Source organism: Lithobates pipiens, unplaced genomic scaffold, assembly GCF_037356315.1.
Source record: "Lithobates pipiens isolate NorthernLeopardFrog02 unplaced genomic scaffold, aLitPip1_a1.2 Scaffold_23, whole genome shotgun sequence".
In the NCBI taxonomy this organism is placed as follows: Eukaryota; Metazoa; Chordata; class Amphibia; order Anura; family Ranidae; genus Lithobates; species Lithobates pipiens.
In genome coordinates this window covers 73,606,637-73,627,483 of record NW_027507785.1, presented here as the reverse complement: position 1 = coordinate 73,627,483, position 20,847 = coordinate 73,606,637, and the positions used below count along the sequence as shown (strand labels likewise).

Here is a 20,847-nt window from a genome sequence, read left to right as displayed (position 1 = left end):
ACCTTCTCCTGGCCTGCTCCTCCACGTCTAGGGGTTCCCAGGGTTGATACCCAACGACTCGTACACTGACACAGATGAGGTCCTTTCAAAAAGGTTTATTTTGCAGTAGAACTTTCACAAACACAGTCTCTTAGGGAACAGAGGGCGCGGGTGAAGAACTCAGGTACCTTGAACTGCAGGTTTAACAAAGTCTCTAAATCCACCCAGGGTAGCCACTCGCAGCTGGGTACTTCAAGGCTGAACAGATCTCTAGCCAGAGATCATGGCAGTCAGCTTATTGACTCAAACTTGACCAATTAACTGAGGGTGAACAGGAACCTTTTTCCACTGTACCTGGAACGTATCCCACTTCCTCAATGGTACTGGAAAAGTGTGGACTCGTCAACGTCCTTCTCAACTCAGTAACCAGGCACTTCTCAGGATGCCACTTGTCGGCCCTCCTCCGAAGAGTCCTCCCCCGGTCACTTTCACGAGCTGCGGTGTCCCTCCAAATCGAGAGCACACCCGGACACTTTGAATCCTCCCTCAGTTACAGCGCCTCGGACCAGACGGTTCTGAGACTCAGGAACAGATGGATCCCTACCCCAGACCAGACGGGTCTATCAGGGGCCACTGACAGGAACATGTTACGGGGTGTCGAACACTCCGTGACCGGGACCCCTTGCAGGGCTACCCCGGTCCTGGAACCAGAACAGACCACACGGGTCTCACGAACAACTCCAGAACCCCGAACACGTGACCCACACCTGTTTAAGTACCCCCTCCCAGACTCCTCAGTGGGCCCCGGCACTCCTGCTGATTGGCTCCGAGAGGGCTATACCCGAACATCCAACCAGACTTGGTTCTAACCTGTCATGTGCACCTCACCGTTCACATGACCAGGCAGAACTTCCAAACATAGCCTGGCCAGACTGGTGTTAAGGCCTACCTACACAATTAACCCTCAGAACCTTAGTGCCCTGAAGCAAAAACTAAATTTACAATGCGTGTGACATTTGATCCCAAATGTCATCCCTACATGTCTATCTGTTAGAAGGTGAATCCAAGTTCATTGCTTTTTGGACAGAGACTTTTACAGAAGATTTTAAGAGCCTCATCGCATATTCTCCCAGGTTGTAAATTGTGAGGGTCCTAGACAACAGAAACAAGATAAGAATTGGCAGTGGTACCAGAATGTGTATAATGAGATTGATAACTCGTGTCTCAACTAAGACCATGAACAGGTTTAAAAAAAAATCTCATTACTGGAAAAAGTACATTTTTGTAAATATCAATTGTGCCACACATGTGAGATGTCAGAGTGCAAGCAATACTTCTACAGCCATAATTCATTGTTGACTCTAAATAATCTGCAAAGGCTTTTAAAGCATTGCCTAGTTGCCTATGAAGAATTATTTTTTTGCGGGGGACGAGGTATTTGCATGCCATTGCTTCCACCACAATCAAAAACAATGATTCCCAATTCTAAGATAGTAAGTAATGTCCAGCAAATCATCCCTTTTTTATGTCGATTGGAAAAATGGCTCTAAAGTATTAGGCTGTACCTGTGCTGTACACCAGCGAATGCACAGTTGGCCCGAGGATTCAGAAACCCGAGGAGACCACTGATCTTTGTTGCAGTGACCATGACAGGTGAACTTAGACAGTCATGTGCAGAGATCTTCGCAGTTGGTAATTTTGAAATGCTGTTTTGTAAACTGATCTCTTAACCTTTTTTGATTTTCTGCCCTTTAGAAGGAGAAAAAAAAGAATTTGACAGCTGTTAAGGTTAACCCCTTCCCGACCAGCTTCCGCAGTTATACTGTGGCAAGTTGGCTCCCCTGCGCAAGCCGTCGTAGCTGTAAGCCAGCTCTTTAAGATGCTTAAGCAGGCACATTCGTGTCCCCGGAGCCGATGCGCGTGCCCGGTGGGTGCGACGACTGCCGGGCACCCACGATCGCTTGTGACAGAGTTCTCTCAGGGGAGAGGAGACAGATCGTGTGCTCCTACTTAGTAAGAATACCAATCGGTCTTCTCCCCTAGTCAGTCCCATACCCCCTACAGTTAGAAAACACCTAGGGAACACCTTCAACCCCTTGAACGCCCCCCTAGTTTTAACCCCTTTCCTGCCAATTACATTTATACAGCATTCAGTGGCTATTTTTATCTCTGATTGCTGTATAAATGTCACTGGTCCCAAAAGTGTCAAGTGTCTGATCTGTCCGCTGATCACTGCCATTACTAGTAAAAAAAAATAATAATAATAAAAATGGCATAAATCTATCCCCTATTTTGTAGACACTATAACTTTTTTACAAAATAGTGTGTGTGTGTGTGTGTGTGTGTGTGTGTGTGTGTGTGTGTGTGTTTGTGTTTTTTTTTTTTTTTTCAAAATTGTCACTCCTTTTTTTTATTTTTTATTTTTTTTTAGCGCAAAAAATAAAAACTGCAGAGGTGATCAAATACCACCAAAAGAAAGCTCTATTTGTGGAGAAAAAAAAGGACATACATTTTTTTGGGGTACAACGTCGCACAACTACACAATTGTCAGTCAAAGCAACGCAGTGCCGTATTGCTCAGGAAGGGGGCAAATCCTTCCGAGGCTGAAGTGGTTAATATACAGGACCCAACAGCAGTAGAGCTGCACGATTAATCATTAAAAGATTGCTATCTCGATTCCACCTCCCACACACACACACCTAAACCAGTATTTCTACGTTTCATGTAAAAATTAGGGTTGCACCAATACTCGTGAAAATGCTCCAATACCTGTACCGATACTTTCAGGCTTGGTTATTTCATGTGTCACACTCCCACACTGACAGCTGGAATGTAAAAGAAAAAAAAGCCGCAATCACCAGTTGTTAAGGAGCGGGACCGCCGCTTTCTTAACAACCGATAACTCATTCAGCTGTTAGGAGTTTCCCTACCGATAGCTGTCAAAAAAATACGATTAAAAGCAGCCAGCAATGTTTATCAACAACATTGCTCAGCCACTGAAAGACAGCTAAAAAAAAACATTGTATCTTTTTATCTGTCCTTCTGTTTATTCATTTACAGAACTTTGGTCTGCAAATGAAGTCAGTTCAAAGCAACCATGTCAAGTGAGAAAAAATAAAAATCTTGTGTGTGTTTTTTTTTAAATGGTTAACCCCTTATTAACCCCTTACGCTAGTCAGCCTTATTAACTCCCTATTCTCCATTTAATTATGTTTTCTACTGTGTTTTTTTTTATGTATTTACTTTTATTTTATTAACAATTAAAACTTTTTTGTTTTAGTTGATTATTTTTGCACATTTCACGTTGAAAAAAGCACAAAAAAAAACCCAACTTTAATTTGTAAAATCACTTTACAACGCTTTGTACCATTGCTGACAGCTGAAGTGTAAACCTAAAAGTTGTGGTTGGTATCAATGGGTACTTAAAAAAAACTAATATAACCTAAAGCGGAGTTCCACCCAAAAGTGGAATTTCTGCCTATCTGATTCCTCCACCCCCTCCAGTGCCACAGTTTTTGACAGGTACCCTTCGCCACTTCCGGGAGACTGCACCGCAGCTTCGTCCCTTGAAAGTTTGGCCATCCTCCTCCTCCTCTCGCTGCCAGTTAGAAACTACAGTGCACTGCACTTCATGCATGTGCAGTAGGGAATCGGCTGTGAAGCCAAAAGGCTTCATTGACGGTTTCCCTTACCAGGAATGGTGGTGGCAGCACCCGGGAGTCGATCCAAAGATCGGCTGGGATACCAACATCGTGGACTTCCTGAACAGGTAAGTGTCCATATATTAAAAGTCAGCAGCGACAGTATTTTTTTTTCCGGGCTGGAACACCTCTTTTAATGGTATATATATATATATATATATATATATATATATATATATATATATATATATAATTTTTTTTTTTTTTTTTCTTTATACATTACATTTTTCATTACATTTCTTTAAATTTGTTTTAAGCAAAGAGTATTCTGTCTTATTTTATTGCCATCTTTTTTGATAACCTAATACTCAGGGGTTGTAAATCTTTGAAATAAAGTTCTTCAGAATCGTGATTTTTACTCTAAGCAAACAAATCTTGATTCTCATTTTATCCAGAATTGTGCAGCTCTAAACAGCAGCTGCATTTTTAGTGGATAAGGTTAAGTGTTGTCAAGCGGGTGAGTGTTAAAAGCCAAAGATCCAAGTTCATTCACCTAGCTTGTTAATTTGTTTCAGGTACTCATCTTCGCGGTTTAGAAACAACTGCCACCTTTGATCCCACAACCCAGGAATTTATCATTGACACTCCAACCATTACCGCAACAAAATGGTGGCCAGGAGGCTGTAAGTATACGCTTTATACAATGTGACTTCTGAGAATGAAGGTTCTTGCAGAGCTACAAGATCCTGACTCAAATACGCATCTAAAGTACTCATGTTCACATTTGTGCACATTTAGGGTTCATTCACTTTGCCAGAAAAAAATTGCTGCATTTAGATGTGTACAGCAGATAGTTTTGTACATATCTAAATGCAGCACTATAGTAGTCAATGAGCTTGTTACACACAGCTGTGTTTACATACAAAAATATGTGCTGCATTTAGTCGCGCACAAAAAACGAAGGACACAGCTGCAGATTTTGCACATGCATAGATCTGCACTAGATGAATGTTTTATCCCAAATCTTTATTTTATGCACAAAATATGCATCTAAATGTAGCTAAACAGCGTTTTTCTGCCGGTGCAAATGAACCCTTACAGTTAATTAGTGTGCTTAGTGTCATAACTGATCATATGTGCAGCACCAAGGCAACCGCAGATCAAACCGAGGCTAAGATGGCAGCTTCCTTGGCTGTAAAGGCTAGGAGGAGGGTTTAGTTCAGCTTTAATAGCTCCTCAAAAGGAAAACTGAGATTATTTACTAATAATCAAAAGCTGGTGCATATATGTTCTCCTATGCAATGTTACATTATGTTTAAAGGAAATGAGTTACATTGTGTAATGTTTTATTATGTTCTACGACTTGCACAGTAGGAAAGACCAGCACTCACGCTCTTGTCCTGGCCCAATTACGTAGCAATGGAAAGAACTTTGGCATGCATCCTTTTATTGTTCCCATCCGGAGTCTGAAGGACCACTCTCCACTCCCAGGTAACAATTTGCATCTTCATATTCAAGGTCATATGGAGTCCATTTGGACAAAAAACACCATGGTGGCTGGACTACAACTATACTAGTGCTTTAAAAAAAACGACTGCACATTTAAAAAGCACAACGGTGTGATGTACATTGAGCTGTGCCGGTGTCCTATCATATACTGTCCCCCATCGGATAGTGTCCGCTGTATACTGCGCATGCGCAGTACACAGCGGACACAGATTCCGAAAACACCCGAGGATGAACGGTGCCTGCGCCGTGAGTCCAGGTTCTATCCCCACCATCCAAGTGGACATAGAGTTGGAATATAAAAGAGCCGAGCGAGGCCGAGCCCGAAGCGTGGCGAGCAAAGTAAACCCGCGAGGGGCCCTCTAATTTTCCCAACCTTATGTCCGCTTGGATGGTGGGGCTACCACCTCCACTCACGTTCATATTAGGAGATTTTCCGAAGTTTCCTCTGCTCCGTACTGCGCATGCTATATGATGGCAGGACACTATCTGCCAGAACACCGGCTTTAGGAGTCTGAAGTGGCAGAGTGAAATAAAACTGAATAGAGAGGGGCAAAAAAGTCTGAAGGACAGCCTGGTCATATGACTAGCCACCATAAACAAAGAAGACCCCATGCAGCAGCCACACCGTGGCCTGCATTTTATGAATGGGCTGTAAAATGTGGTGTGTGTATGTAACTTAGAGTATAACCGAGAGCAGATGGTGAATGGAGATATTTGCTCTCTAATATAAATTGGCCTCTATTTTTTATTTTTTTCCTTTTCATTTGCAATGTTGGCTTCATTTATAAACCTGTTTTAACGTGATTCTGTCACCAGTGATGCACACACCTGCAGCGGCTTTCATTTACTTCTCCACTGGCCATTCTAACCAAGCAAAGTTTTGACACTTGCTAATGAAGCAGGTTGCCTTCCTCCTCCCGTCTTGCACACAGTGAGGAACCCCATCGTAGTAATGGGCCAGTGGGGATGTATGGGGTAGCTGGAATGGACAGGCAAGCTCTTACACCCAGAAGTGTTGGAACTTTGCCTATGAACAATGGTTTGGAATTCAAGTGCATATAAAGCTACTGCAGACATGTGCCTGACCTTTATACACTGCTCAAAAAATATGAAAGGAACTCGGGCTGGCTTCACACCTATGTGAATTGGATGCAGCTTACACTGCATCCAATTCGCAGAACATTTTAAAATCCTATTACTTTCAATCAGTCTGGTTCACATATGTGCGTTGCATTCGCACTACACATTGCCCAAAAAACGTGTGCATTTTCTAGGCAGTGCGGTGCGAATTGCAGGCACATATTCTTCTATGGGAATGCATCTGATTCTCATTGATGCATTCCCATAGATGCATTCTGTTGTGAACAGGCATTTTCTCCCCCTCTCCCTGCTCAGCTGATCAGTGCTTCCTATCTGTTGTAGCTGCGGAACAGCTGCTTTTTCTCTTTGCATAGAGAATGGAGCTGGAATTCGCACCGGTCTGGTCTGAATCCAGCCTCAGAATATAGCATCAAGTCAATTAAACTACTGGGATGTTGATCTGCTCAGTTACATAGCAGAGGGGATTGTTAATTAGTTTCAGCTGCTTTGGTGTTCATGAAAATAACAGGCGCACTAGATGGGCAATAATGAGACGACCTCCAAAACCAGAATGGCTTTACAGGTGCAGGCCACTGACTTATTTTTCCTTACTTTTTTTTTACTGTTTTTCACTAGTTTTACTTTTGGCTAGGGTCAGTGTCACTACTGGTAGCATGAGGCTATACTTGGACCTTATATCGGTTGCACAAGCAGTCCAACTCCTCCAGGATGGCACATCAATACTTGCCATTGCCAGAAGGTTGACTGTGTCTCTTAGCACAGTCAAGAGCATGGAGGAGATTCCAGGAGATGGGCAGTTACACTAAGAGAGCTAGACAGGGCCGTAGGAAGGTCTTTAACTCATCAGCAGGACCTCCTTTGTGCAAGGAGGAACAGGATGAGCACTGCCAGAGCCCTACAAAATGACCTCCAGAAGGCCACTGGTGTGAATGTCTCTGAACAAGCAATCAGAAACAGACTTCATGAGGGTGGCCTGAGAGCTCGATGTCCTCTAGTGGGCCCTGTGCTCACTGCCCGGCACTTTTGTGCTTGATTGGCATTCACCATTGAACACCAGAATTGGCAAGTGTGTCACTGACGCCCTGTGCTTTTCACAGATGAGAGCAGGTTCACCCTGAGCACATGTGACAGACTTGAAAGGGTTTGGAGAACATGCTGCCTGTAACATCATTCAGCATGGCCAGTTTGGTGATGGATCAGTGATGGTCTGGGAGGCATATCCATGGAGGGACGCGCAAACCTCTACAGGCTAGACAATGGCACCCTGACTGCCATTCGGTATCGGGATGAAATCTTTGAACCCATTGTCAGACCCCATGCTGGTGCAGTGGGTCCTGGGTTCCTACTGGTGCACAACAATGCCCGGCCTCGTGTGGTGAGAGTATGCAGCCAATTCCTGGAGGATGAAGGAATTGATGCCATTGAATGCCCCCACACTCACCTGACCTAAATCTCAGCCCTTGTACACATGGTCGGAGATTCCGACGGAATGTGTCCGATCGGACCGTTTTGTCAGATATTCCGACTGTGTGTGGTCTCCATCGGACTGTTTCCGTCGGAGTAATCAGACGGACCAAGTTTTCCAACTTGTTGGTAAAATTTTCAGACAAAATGCTCTGATCGGACATACTTCGATCATGTGTAGAGAATTCCGATCGGACAAAGTGCCACGCATGCTCAGATCAAATTCCTACATCAAAGCTATTGGCTACTAGCCTGAACGTAGTCCCCTCGTAACGAAATAACGTCATCACGTTTTGAACGATCGGATTTTCCGACAACTTTGTCTAACCGTGTGTATGCAACAGTTTCGGACAAAATCTGGTTGTTGGTTGTCGGAATGTCCGACCGTGTGTACAAGGGCTAATAGAAAACCTCTAGGTCCATTCAACACTGCCAGGTTGCACCTCAGTCTGTTCAGGAGCTCATTGATGCCCTGGTCCAGATCTGGGAGGAAATTCCCCAGGACACCATCCTTCATCTCATTAGGAGCATGCCCTGACTTTGCCAGGCATGCATACAAGCACGTGGGGGCCATACAAACTACTGAGTACTGTTTGGAGTTACTGCAATTAAATTTTATCTAAATGGACTGCCTGCTGCATAATTTTTTCATTTTAATTTTCGAGGTGTCCTTGAATTCAGCCCTCTCTAGGTTGATAATTTTCATTTCCATGAAATGATGTGGCATCCTTTCATTCCTAACACATAACCCAGTCCATATCAGTATAGATATCCAGCATGATATATTTCCCCATTGAGATCTGTTGTGTTTTCAAAGTGTTACTTTCATTTTTTTTGAGCAGTGTATAGTAGCTTTATTTTTATTCCATTTTTCTCCAGAAAAAAACAGCATACTCCCCTTCATTACTCCAGTGCATCCCAGATTAAACCACAACAGTTTTTCTTTAGCCTGGGTTCACACTATTGCAATGCGGGAATCAGCGCCGGTTTCCGCATCGCATCTCCCGCACAGCCGCATTACACTACCCTCTGCAAACCGCTGCGGGTGTCAGTACAATGCAGTGCGAACTGTGAATTTGGACAGAAATCGTATTCCAGTGCAGGGAAAAAAGGTATCGAGACCTTTTTTGTACGAATCCAATGGGAGTTCAGCCATACAACTGTATGACTGAATTTGCATTGCCCAGATATCGCATGTGATCTGCACAGCAATTTGGTGCGAATCACATGCAATATCTGTGTTTGCAATAGTGTGAACCCAGGCTTAAACACATTTTATACACAAGGTTTGGGGTGAGCATCAGTACTCAGTTATTTTTTAAGCACTGCCTTTATACACTTCTTTTAATCACATAGACACCTGCAGGACTTTCAGGGCTTGAAATGAGAAATAAGTTCACTTTGCATGGGAATTTTCCATTTCCTTAATGAATGAGGTGAAGCTCTGCTGAATCCCATCACCCATTCATGCGCAAACAAAATACTTTCTTTTCCTTTCCTTTTTTTTTTCTCCTCTTCTAAATGTATCCACAGCACGTCACTTTTTCCACATTTTCTTATGTTACAGCCTTGTTCCAAAATGGATTTATTTCATTATTTTCCTCAAAATTCTACAAACAAGACCCCATAATGTGAAAGTAGTTTGTTTGAAATCTTTGCAAATTTATTAAAACTAAAAAATGAAAAAAAAAAAAAATCACATGTATACATACATGTCTCACTGATCGGCTCCCGTTACCACACACCGCCTGCCAGCTAGTCCTCCTTAGGCAGCCACTTCGCCTTCCCAATCGGCTTCCACCACCTTGTGGCAATTGTCACTCACTCCTTTCTGGCACACTGTGTGGTTGAGCCTATCCTGGTCTAGGCTTCCATCTAGCTCAGCAAGGACACTGGCGCCCCTCCATGCTCTCATAGCCGGCTATTTGGATAATGTTAACCCCTTAGTGCCCATAGGATCCAATGTGGTATTGTTGTTTTTTTATTACTTTTTTTTTTATATAATACATGTTCATTGACAATCCATAATAAAGCATAATTTTTATTGCAAGTCTATTGAGCGCTGACCCTTCTATTTGTTTCTTTTTTTTTTTGGCAACATGTTCCTCATGTGTTTGGTCAGCTGCAGCCATGCTTTACTGTAGGGATGGTATTGGCCAGGTGATGAGTGGTGCCTTGTTTCCTCCAGACATGATGCTTGCCATTCAAGCAAAATCTTTGTTTCATCAGACCAGAGAATTTAGTTTTTTCATGGTCTGAGAGTCCTTCAGGTGCCTATTGGCAAACTCCAGGTAGGCTGCAATTTGCCTTTTACTGAGGAGTGGCCTCCGTCCTGCTTCTCTACCATACAGGCCTGATTGGTGGAGTGCTGCAGAGATGGTTGTTCTTCTGGAAGGTTCTCCTCTCTTAACAGAGAAACCCTGGAGCTCTGACAGAGTGACCATCAGGTGCTTTGTCACCTCCCTGACTAAGGCCTTTCTCCCCCGATCATTCAGTTTTGCATGGCAGCGCACTCTAGGAAAAGTCCTGGTGGTTCCAAACTTCTTCCATTTACGGATGATGGAGGCCACTGAGCTCATTGGGACTTTCAATGCAGCAATGTTTCTGTACCCTTCCCCAGATCTGTGCCTCCATACAATCCTGCCTCAGAGATCTACAGACAATTCCTTGGACTTCATGGCTTGCTTTGTGCTCTGACATTCAGACCCCTTTCACACTGGACTCATTTTTTAGGCGCTTTAGCTCAAAAAATAGCGCCTGTAAAGCACCTGAAAAAAGCCTCAGCTGCAATCCCAGTGTGAAAGCCTGAGTGTTTTCACACTGGGGCACTGCACTGGCAGGGCATTTAAAAAATAAAAAATAAAAAGCCCTGCTTAGCAGCTCCTTTGCAGCGCTGTAGGAGCCCCTAAAGTGCCCCTGCCCATTGAAATCAATGGGTAGTGCTGCCAAACTGCCAGCAAAGCGGCGCTTTACGGGCAATTTTTAACCCTTTTTCGACTGCTAGCGGGCAAAAAGTGTTACAAAAACGACGGTAAAGCACTGCTAAAAATATTGTCGCTTTACCGCCGTTGCTGGCAGTATGAAAGTACCCTCACTATTAACTGTGGGACCTTTATATAGACAGGTGTGTGCCTTTTCCACATGTCCAATCAACTGAATTTACCACAGTGTATACTTTTTAGCAAAATAATGAATTGAATACATTTTGGAATAGGTATGTAACATATTAAAATGTGGAAAAAGTGAGGTGCTGTAAATACTTTCTGGATGCACTGTATATCAGCCCGCAGTCTACATGGGGGTTATTTTACTAAAACTGGAGAGTGCAAATTTGGTCCAGCTCTGCACAGAAACCAATCAGCCTCCAGGTTTTGTTGCCAAAGCTTAAAGTGGATGTAAACCCGATTCATTAAATTTTTGAGCTGGGCACATATATCTGCAGTGTTTTCTTATTTCTTGAAACATATCAAAACTAGATTACCGGGTAGCTTAGATCCTTATCAGTTTGCGTATAGGGCAAATAGAAGCACAAAAGATGCGATGGCTTTAGCGCTGCATGGAGCAATTCGTCATCTGGAGCATTTGGGAAACTACATAAGGATTTTGTTTATAGATTACAGCTCTGCCTTTTAATACCATCTTTCCAGATTGGTTGGTTGAAAAAAAAGCAAAAATTGGATCTGCTGTTTTTGGATTTTGTGGTCTATCGCTCACAGGTGGTTAAATTGGATAACTACTGAAGCACCGCAGGGTTGTGTGTTTTTAAGTCCCTTTCTCTATGCAGTGTACACATATGACTGTACCCCCTATTATGAGACCAATAGTATAGTTACGTTTGCAGATGACCCTTCCATAATCGGTTGTATCAATGGAGATGAGGAGCGATATAGAGAGTTTGATAGGCTAGTGAAATGGTTTACAGCAAATAACCTGATCCTAAACACAGGGAAAACTAAGGAACTGACTGCAGATTTCAGAAGAAACAGGCCTGAACCAGCACCGCTTTTTATTAAGAGCGTGTGCGTGAAGCGGGTCTCTACCATTTTTTTTACATTTTTGGGAACATGTGTTCCTGAAAACTTATCATGGACAATCAACCTCAAAGCCATTATTAAGAAATTGCAACAACGATTTATATTTTTTGCGACTCCTTAGGGAGAATGGCTTGGGAAGGAAGGTACTAGAGACCTTCTATCGTTCTGCCATTAACGTATTGTATTCTAGCTTGATATCCTAGTTGTATGCAGGCAGATAAAAATGCTCTAAAGAGTGGTTCGAACAGCGTAGAAAATTGTAGGGTGTGAACTTGTTTCTCTGGAAGAAATATGAGAGTTGTTGCCTTTTTGTAGAGCAGGAAAAAAGAGATCAGACTCATCCTGGTTGTCATTTCTTTGAATTATTGCCATCTGGGAGACGTTTTAGGGTGATTAAAACAAGGACAAATAGATTAAAAGAGCTTTTTTTCCCAGGGCTATTAAAGGTATCAATGTAGGAATGAAATGAAAGAGGTCACGTTTAGTCTTATTTTATTGTCTTGCCTAGTTTTCAATATGGGGGACACTTTTTGTATAATTAAATCCTGTGTGGTAAACACATGGTTGATAATTGATGTATGAATAATGCGTGGAGTAGAAATGTCATTTTCATTGTGAATTTGTTTTCTACAATGACAATAAATCTTATCTCATATCTTTCAGACCCCTTTCACACCGAGCCGCCCCGGGCGTCAGCGGTAAAGAGCTGCTATCGGCCAAAAAGGGGTTAAATCCGCCCGCAAAATGCCACCAGTATCACAACGCTGCTCCGTTGATTTCAGTGCGGAGCAGTGGTGGAGGAGCGGTGAACTCAAGGAAGCTGCTGGCGGGACTTTTTTTGATGCTCTGCCAGCGCACCGCTCCCGTGTGAAAGCCCTAGGATTTTCACACTGGAGTGAATGGAGCTGCTTTTTTCTGGCGCTATGCAGGCGCTATTTTTAGTGCTGTAGTGCCTGAAAAACGCCCGCAGTGTTAAAGGGGTCTAATTCCCATGGCTTTCTCCTGCTCCATTCTTCTGTTATCAGCATGATAATGTCTGACAAGTTCTCTGACACAGGAGATAAAACCAGGCTGAATTTTGTGTCGGAAGACAGCAGATATACAAGTAAAGCTTATATAGGGGAATTTGTTTCATCTCTGTATCATCTGAGGCTGTTCACCTCACTGGGTATATGTGAGGGTTTACATCCATTTTAATTGAACAAGCTGAAGTTAGAAGCTGGCTATCATGCACAGCTGCTCCAGGTTCAGGTTTAGTTACTGTTCCCCCAATTGTCTGTTTCTAGTGTGGATTTAAATCAGGTGCCTTTTGAACACCACAGATAATCCTTATTTCAACCACTTTGAGCAATAAGGTTCTCTCTATGTATGAAAAAATATATGTATTCCAAATATTCAGCCATTGCCCCTTCCTTTCAGGAATAACCGTTGGTGACATTGGGCCCAAGATGGGCCTTCAACAGGTTGACAATGGATTCCTCATGATGAGAAACATTCGTATTCCAAAAGAAAACATGCTAAGCAGATTCTCTGAGGTACTGAAAGTTTTTATTCCATTTAAATGGTTACACTGTAGGGCCAATTGTTTAGTTGTCTGACCATCACACCTAAATAATTCTGCATATGTCTGACAAACCTCCAAATTGAGTTCAGGTGTTTCCAGTAAAGGGCATTGTTGATGCTATAGCATGCATAGACCTCTTGAATTATTGTTCACATTCCAGCCTTTGAACAGTTTGGGATGTCTCTTTTTCTACCCATTATGTTTGTGCCCCAGTGTACAAAGCCAAGCCCAAAAAAGACATGGTTTGGTGTGGTGGAAATTGAGCAGCCTGCACAGAGCTTTCACCCTAACAATCCTTTCACATGGGCTGTCCGATCAGGTCCACCTGTCAGTTTCTCAGGCGGACCTGATTGGACCCTCCAGTCTCCTCTATGGAGCAGCACATGTCAGTGGACACGTGTCCATTGCCATCCGATCCTATCTGCAAAAACCAGACAGGCGGTAGTCCTATTTTCCATCTGTCTTGCGGATCGGGTGGAAACGGACAGGCGTTTCCCCGTAGAGCGGGACTGTGTCCATGTCCACTCTGCACAGAACCTGTCACCCGCCTGGTAAGTGGGGATCAGCGGAGCGATCCCCAGCTGAGCAAGCGGAATACGATACACAGAGGCACCCGTGTGAAAGGGGTCTATCTCTATTCAACACTTAGGGAAGAATTGGAATGCTAGTTGTGCGGTCTTCTCATCCAACCTGACCTCACAAAAATCTTTTGAAAGATTGTGCGCAAACCCATTCTTAATTTTGGGAAAAGCCTTCCCAGAGAGTGCGATCAGCCAACAAAAACCTCCTCCTCGTGCCCAAAGCCCGGTATAAATCCAAGGGTGATCAGAGATTCGCTGTCCAAGGGCCTCGGCTATGGAATGCTCTACCAATCAACATCCGCCAGGAAGAAAATCACCTGGCTTTTAGGAAAAAACTCAAGACCTTCCTCTTTTAGCAAATGATCAAAGCTCGCCACAGCGCCTAGAGGCGATTCAGTTCGCATTGTGCGCTATACAAGTATTTCATTCATTCATTCAGAGAGTGAAGGGTACTGTTATAGCCTTGCACCTTATAAACAATGCCTACAGATAGGAATGCTCATATAGGTCATATAGGTTTGCTGATCATTTTTTCAGAAAATGATGGTAACACTGGGGGAGATTTTCTACAACTGAAACACACAGAATCTGTGCATAGTAGAGCTGAACAATTAATCATTAAAAAAAATCATGATCTCGATTCAACCCCCCTCATGATCTCAATGCAGAATTCCCTGATCCATTCATGTATTAAGTGTAGAGAGCTCTCTGCTTACTCAGCTGTCAAAAGAAAAACAGGCAGCCAAGTTTGTTGCACTGGTAGATAACTATAAACATTGTAACTTTTCATTCTTAGATCAAAGGGATGAACTTTGGTGTGCAAATGAGGGAAGTTTAACCGCTTAAAGACTAAACCTTTTTCTGACACTTGTTTCTTACAAAGTTAAAATCAGTATTTGTTTGCTTGAAAATTACTTGGGATGCACATTTAGCATCCTTTTAAAAAAAGATATACGTTTTGGCATCTCATATGTTCAAAGCTAACTAGGCACTACTGGCCCCGTTCTTTATGTTGAGATGCAAATGGCAGCAAAGACACAGCAGGAAGAAGCAGCACAAGGAGCCAATCAGGTGTGCTACAGTCCAAAGAACATGTTGATAAGCTTGTCAGTCTGCTGCTTCTTTCATTGCTTAGTCACAGTGTGGGGGTGGGAGACCCGAAAGTGAAAAAGCAGTAGAGAAAGACCAGGTCCATCCCCTGTTAGACAGGGTTGTGCTGCTTAAATCTCAGGACTAAATAAATACAAATCTTCTGGCAGGTAAAATTGCTGCCATGTTTTTCATCATTGTACTAGACTGTTTACCTGAAGTTAAGGTAAATAAAATAAATACTGATAGACCATACTGTTTGAATCCCTCTGACAGATTCTGCCCGATGGCTCCTATGTGAAATATGGGTCAGACAAGTTAAATTATTTCGCCATGATTGAGTTACGGGTTTCAATCGGTGGTTACGCTGTGGATTCCCTGAAGAAAGCATGCACTATCTCGGTGAGGTACTCCGCAGTCAGACGTCAATCAGAGTTGAAACCTGGGTATGTACATTACCATGCTGCTTACAGGGAATATTATGAACTAATAACTTACCGAACCAATTCTGGCATTTCTCTTCTACATGTAAAAATGTACATATATTCTAAAAAAATAAATATATATATATTATATATATATATATATATATATATATATATATATATATAGTCGGAGCCCTCCGCTCTAAGAGATATGAAAGAACACATAAACATGTCACAAGACTAACAACATAAAACAGACCTGAAGTGTGCCCTGGTCTGCTGTAAGGTAAGCCCTGGTGAACTGGGTGGTGAGCCCTGGTCTGCTGGGCGATATGTCAAGAGAAGGCCGCATACCTTAAGAAAGTAAATGGATGTTTCTGTAGAGAAGCGTGTTTTAAGAGAAGTACTCAGAAAAGGGAAATGGGTGGGTGGGTACCGCGCACTGGAACCGACACAGACCGTTGTGGGTGGTCTGGTTAAATACCCTCCGGGCTCCTCCCATAATTACAGGCCACCATACTGGCCTTCTTATTTATGGTCGGAGTCCTCCGCTCTAAGAGATATGAAAGAACACATAAACATGTCACAAGACTAACAACATAAAACAGACCTGAAGTGTGCCCTGACCTGCTGTAAGGTAAGCCCTGGTGAACTAGGTGGTGAGCCCTGGTCTGCTGGGCGATATGCCAAGAGAAGGGTGCAAAAGACTTGGTTAGGGAGGTAATTATTAATTTATGTACAATAAGACACAACGGGGCAAGGTTGCTGAAGGCTCGTGACATCTCCACTTGTGGATTGGAGATGTATCGAGCGAAGCAGGTATATTTCCACCTGCCCACCTTTTTGATCACGTGGTCTGGGACCCCGTTTCATGAGGCTGCTGAGGCTGCTCCAATGCTAAAGTTTGTCCAGGAAAACGGCCGGGGTCAAGGCCTAAGTAGCTCAAAAGGATTCTGACATGACAAATGAACTGGTTGCTGCTTAGGAGGCTAATCAGGAACGGTAGTAATGGGCTGTCCTGCGAGGGATCGGACGGATGAGCTAATAACTGATCTAGAATAGACGCAGGGCACCAGGCGTTGCGAGTTCGGAAAGTTTGATATCAACCCCGGACCGGACTGTTGTGTTTTGGACACCCTGAGGTGCAAGATGAAGTAAGTCTGATGGCGCGTGAGGTGGCGACACATCACAGCTTACAACTGGGACAGTGACTGAGTTCACTGGGGCGTAAGAAGCCGTAGAAAGCAAGGTAGATGGCTGCCAGGCTGAAATTAACCGAAAGGGGAGTGTAACAGAATGAAAGACATGTCTTGGAATATGGCGCTGGTGACAGGTAGCCGTTTACTACTGATTTGGGGTTGTGCCTGTGAACACCATGCAGGATGGTCTTGACCGTATGGGTGGCAAACAAGATGGTTTGTTAGGATCTCATAAGGGGATGAAATACTTGATGTCAGCTAAGTGGAGTCTAATGGTATTGTGTGACAATGCCAACTGTGTGTGGCGGCATGACATGAAGGCCAGGATGTGATCGAGATCTCCTGATATTGCACTGGGGTTTGAGGCTAGTAACCTGTCATAGACCTCCCAGGCTGTACGGTAGGCCGTCAGGGTGTTGTGAGATAATGATAGGTTAATAAGGTAGGTAGCTTTGTGAAGGTGTTGTTTGAATCCGAGGTTGGCTACGACCAATGTGAGATAAGAGACATGGTCGGGTCGGTTCCAGGTCCTGCAAAAGAACGACGCAACGTTAATACTGGCGGTGCATCGGCCAGAGTATTGCACTGCCTGGAATGTAGCCACGGAGGACATTAGATTGGTGCTGTGGGGATAGTTGCACCAGTCTGCGCCGGTAGGCCATGATGGCCAGCGACTTGGGCCTACTTTATTTGTAATATTGTCTGTGGCTTGGTTGTCATTGTTTGTCCTGCCCAGTTGCTGCACCAGACTTGAGCTGCTGTGACAATGGGGTAGAGCTCAAACAAAGAGGAAGACTAACTGAACCCAGGAATCAAGAGGATTTTGGACGGCCATGGCTCTGTAAACCAAAGATGGCCAAAAATTGAGGCAAGGACCTGTGAAGGCTGTGGTGTCCATGACTACCTAAAGTGAAAAAGGGAGATGCTAACGGAAAGAACATTGGCATGCCATTCTAGTACGTGGGAAATTCGTCTCACATGGGCAGATCCGTTGATGCTGGCACATCTACTTTAAGGGTTTAGACAGGGTCTTGTACCTGGGAGAGGAACACTAAGAGGCGGGAGATAACGGATCACCCCGAGTCTGGCTGCTGCCTTAGCTGAGAATGAGCGGTGACAGTCCTAGAATGAGCACCCTGCGTACTTGTGACCTAGATCCACTGCTGCATGCCGATACGGGTCCAATTCTTCCTACACAAACTCTGTGACAGTGAGCTTGCGATTAAGACAAGGGTCTCTGGCCTTCAGGAGGACGGAGACGTCTCCCCACGAATATGGCCTGCTCTCAGGCAAGTTGTGTACTGCTATGAGGAGGGATGCTAAGTTAACGTCATTGTCGTCCAAGATGTCTATCTTGATGCCCTGCTGGGACAAGGTGTGCAGGGAAGACAGTGATGCAGATGTTGGGCGTACCTGTAAGTGAAGGTGCGAGAATGATGGTGGTGACTGGAGCTGGTAGGGGCATGGCTGGGCGTACCTCCAGGGCTCTCACTCTGCTTGGACTTCGGTGACTGCTGTTGACAGTGTAGTCACCTAGGAGTGCAGCTGGGTAGACGCCAAGAAGATAGAAGTTGTGCCTGGTAGGGCTGCCACTGGCGGTGGAAACAGTAGCCTAAAAGCTCAGTTTCCTAGCTGCAGTTCTGCTATGAGCTTGGTTTTTTTATTTACTTTATTTATTTATTTATTTATTTATTTATTTATATATATATTCTATAAAATTTGTATTTATTTATTTTTAATGGTCCAAGCTCTTGTGAGACTGTAAGCCACTGCTTGTTGAGCCCGCAAAGGGTGACGGCATGACTGAGGTGAAGTCCTCGCTGTCTGCCTGCGACATGGCGTCAGCTAAAAGCAAAGGGGGGTGCATATATTTGAGGTAAATTGCGAAGGTAGGAGGGGATAGATGCGTTTGGGTAGATAAGATGAAAGGCAGAAGGAAAACAAGAAGAACAGGACAAGGAGAGACAGCCATAGTGACAGTTGGTTTGCGCTCGAGCGCTGTTGAGTGTGACTTTAGAAAACTCAAAAGAATGCGTGACAACCGAGGTGAGCCAGGAGGTGACTGGCTAGGTAACTGATAGCTCGGGTGTCCGTCTGTGCTCGGCACAGACTAATTTACCAAAGCACCCCAGGGCAGACTGGGGCAGGTAGCTGAAGTCTGGTATACTAATAGGAATGTTGCGATCTGTAGTTTTATTGACGTGTGTTCGGTCTACTAACGCTTGCACTGCCAGCAAGTATGGAGATTAGCCGACCTTGTCTGCGTATTGAAGGCTTGTGCTTTGAAAACCAGAGTGAAGTGCACAGAAGTATGTGACAGTTGCTAACGCCTCAGGAGCAGGTCAAATTCTGTATGTGAAGTAAAAATATGTAGTGGAAGAGTGTTTAAGAGAATGGAGGAATCCCATTGAACTACACACCTGACTCTATGCCCTAGTTGTGAAGGCGACTGGTTGGGGGCGAGAACTGAGTTGACAGGGAGCCTGTAGTAAGGTGACATGAGAATTTAGTTTTGACAAGGGGGATTGCAAAGAGCTGTTTGGGGCAAAGCTGGCCCCCTGGTGAAGATGCAAGCCCTCAACAATGTGTTTTTTTTGTTTGTTTTTTTGGGAGATACTGTCCAAACCTGGTGTAGGGTGGACTAACTGGCCTAAAAAAGGGGAAAGAGACAGAGAAAATGATGAGCAGCCGTGTTGCTACTGGAGACGATGAGTGGCAGTTTAAGCCACTTGCTGAAATGCTTGCAGCGATTGCAAGGAAGCGGCCTTATTTGAATTATAAATTGAATAATAAGTGTGTAGGAATGAGGTGAGCAGCTGTGTTGCTACTGGAGATGAGTGGCCGTATTGAGCCATTGCAGAGATGCTTGCAGCGATTGCAAGGAAGCATCTTTATTTGAATTATAAATTGAATTATAAGTGTGTAGGAATGACGTGAGCAGCCGTATTGCTACTGGAGTCGATTGGCAGTTTTGAACCAAATGCAGAAAGACTTGCAGCGACTGCAAGAGCGCAGCCTTGATGAAAGGCGAAAGAAAAGGTAATCCTTCGGCTAATCAGCTGCTAGGATGGCTTTTACAAAAAAGATTCCACTTCAACCAACCAAGGACATCCTACGGTCGGGAAGAGGTTTAAAGAGAAATCCCAATAAGCAATATGTGTTGCCACAAAGCCTAACCAAATAATGCAACACATTTTAAGAGCTAACCAGCATTAATCCTACTCTGTGGACTACAGGGAAGCCCCAACTTTGTTATGGAGCTGTTCTGCATTCCTAACACATTTCCTATTCTTGAGTGGCAATTCTGCCCCAAGGATGGGGTTGTATTTTACTGGTTAAACAACCTGGTGACGAGGGAAGCTGTGGGGGCTTGCTCTATTTTCAATTGTGTGTATTCACTAACTGGGGGGGGGGGGGGGGGGGGGGCGGGTCATGTGCCAACCTAATAAGCTCTTCAAAGTAGAAGGAAATACAGCAAATAATTCAGTTGCCATGTTTCTGGTTTAGTGTTTCAAAATTTTTAACCAACTTTTTTTTTTTTATAGTGCCCAAGAAGCTAAAATCCTTGATTACCAAACCCAGCAACAAAAGCTGTTGCCTCTCCTGGCAACCTGTTATTCCATTCATTTTATGGTCATACAGACGACTGCATTTTACAATGAGGCCTTCAAAGAGATTAGGATGGGGAATTTTAACTCTCTAGCAGAGGTAAGTATATAGTTCCATTCTTAAACATTGCCGTTCACATGGCAGTCAGACACAGATTATGTACAGAGATCACAAAGCTGCTCCCAAATGTGCCTATCCACTAATGCGCCAAGGTGTAGTTTTAGGATGTTGTATATGAACAGTACAGTATATAAGTGTATTTCGGAATAAACATTCTCTGATAACTGCAAAAATGTATAATTGATGGAAACTTTAAAGTGGCGCTCCCGTCTTCTTCAGAAAACAATTAAATTCAGCAGCTACAAATACTGTAGCTGCTGACTTATAATATTCGGACACTTACCTATCCACTAATCCAGCGGTGTCTTCACCTGAGCCGAGTTGCTGCCGCCACAGCTGGTTCCCTACTTTGCGAATGCATGCCCTGCATTGTGAATGGCCCAGTGGCAGAGGAATGAGGGGGGCTGAACTGCCGGCTGACATTGCCGTGGCGAAGTCAGACAAAAAAAAAATGTGAGTGGGTCCCTGGTTTTGACAGGTACTCGCTCCCACTTCTGGCTAACTTCACTGCGGGGAACTCAGCCGTAAGTTC

At 43.9% G+C, this 20,847-nt stretch overlaps 1 protein-coding gene across 1 annotated transcript in view; it reads left to right on the top strand.

Moving 5' to 3' along the window:
• Nucleotides 1-20,847, top strand: part of LOC143927660 (peroxisomal acyl-coenzyme A oxidase 2-like) — a 70,887-nt gene that overhangs the window by 33,860 nt on the left and 16,180 nt on the right. The window contains exons 4-8 of the mRNA XM_077451883.1: nt 4,196-4,303; nt 4,992-5,111; nt 13,148-13,263; nt 15,239-15,408; nt 20,132-20,294. Of these exons, the coding sequence (XP_077308009.1) occupies nt 4,196-4,303; nt 4,992-5,111; nt 13,148-13,263; nt 15,239-15,408; nt 20,132-20,294 (677 nt within the window). The remainder of the gene's footprint in view (nt 1-4,195; nt 4,304-4,991; nt 5,112-13,147; nt 13,264-15,238; nt 15,409-20,131; nt 20,295-20,847) is intronic.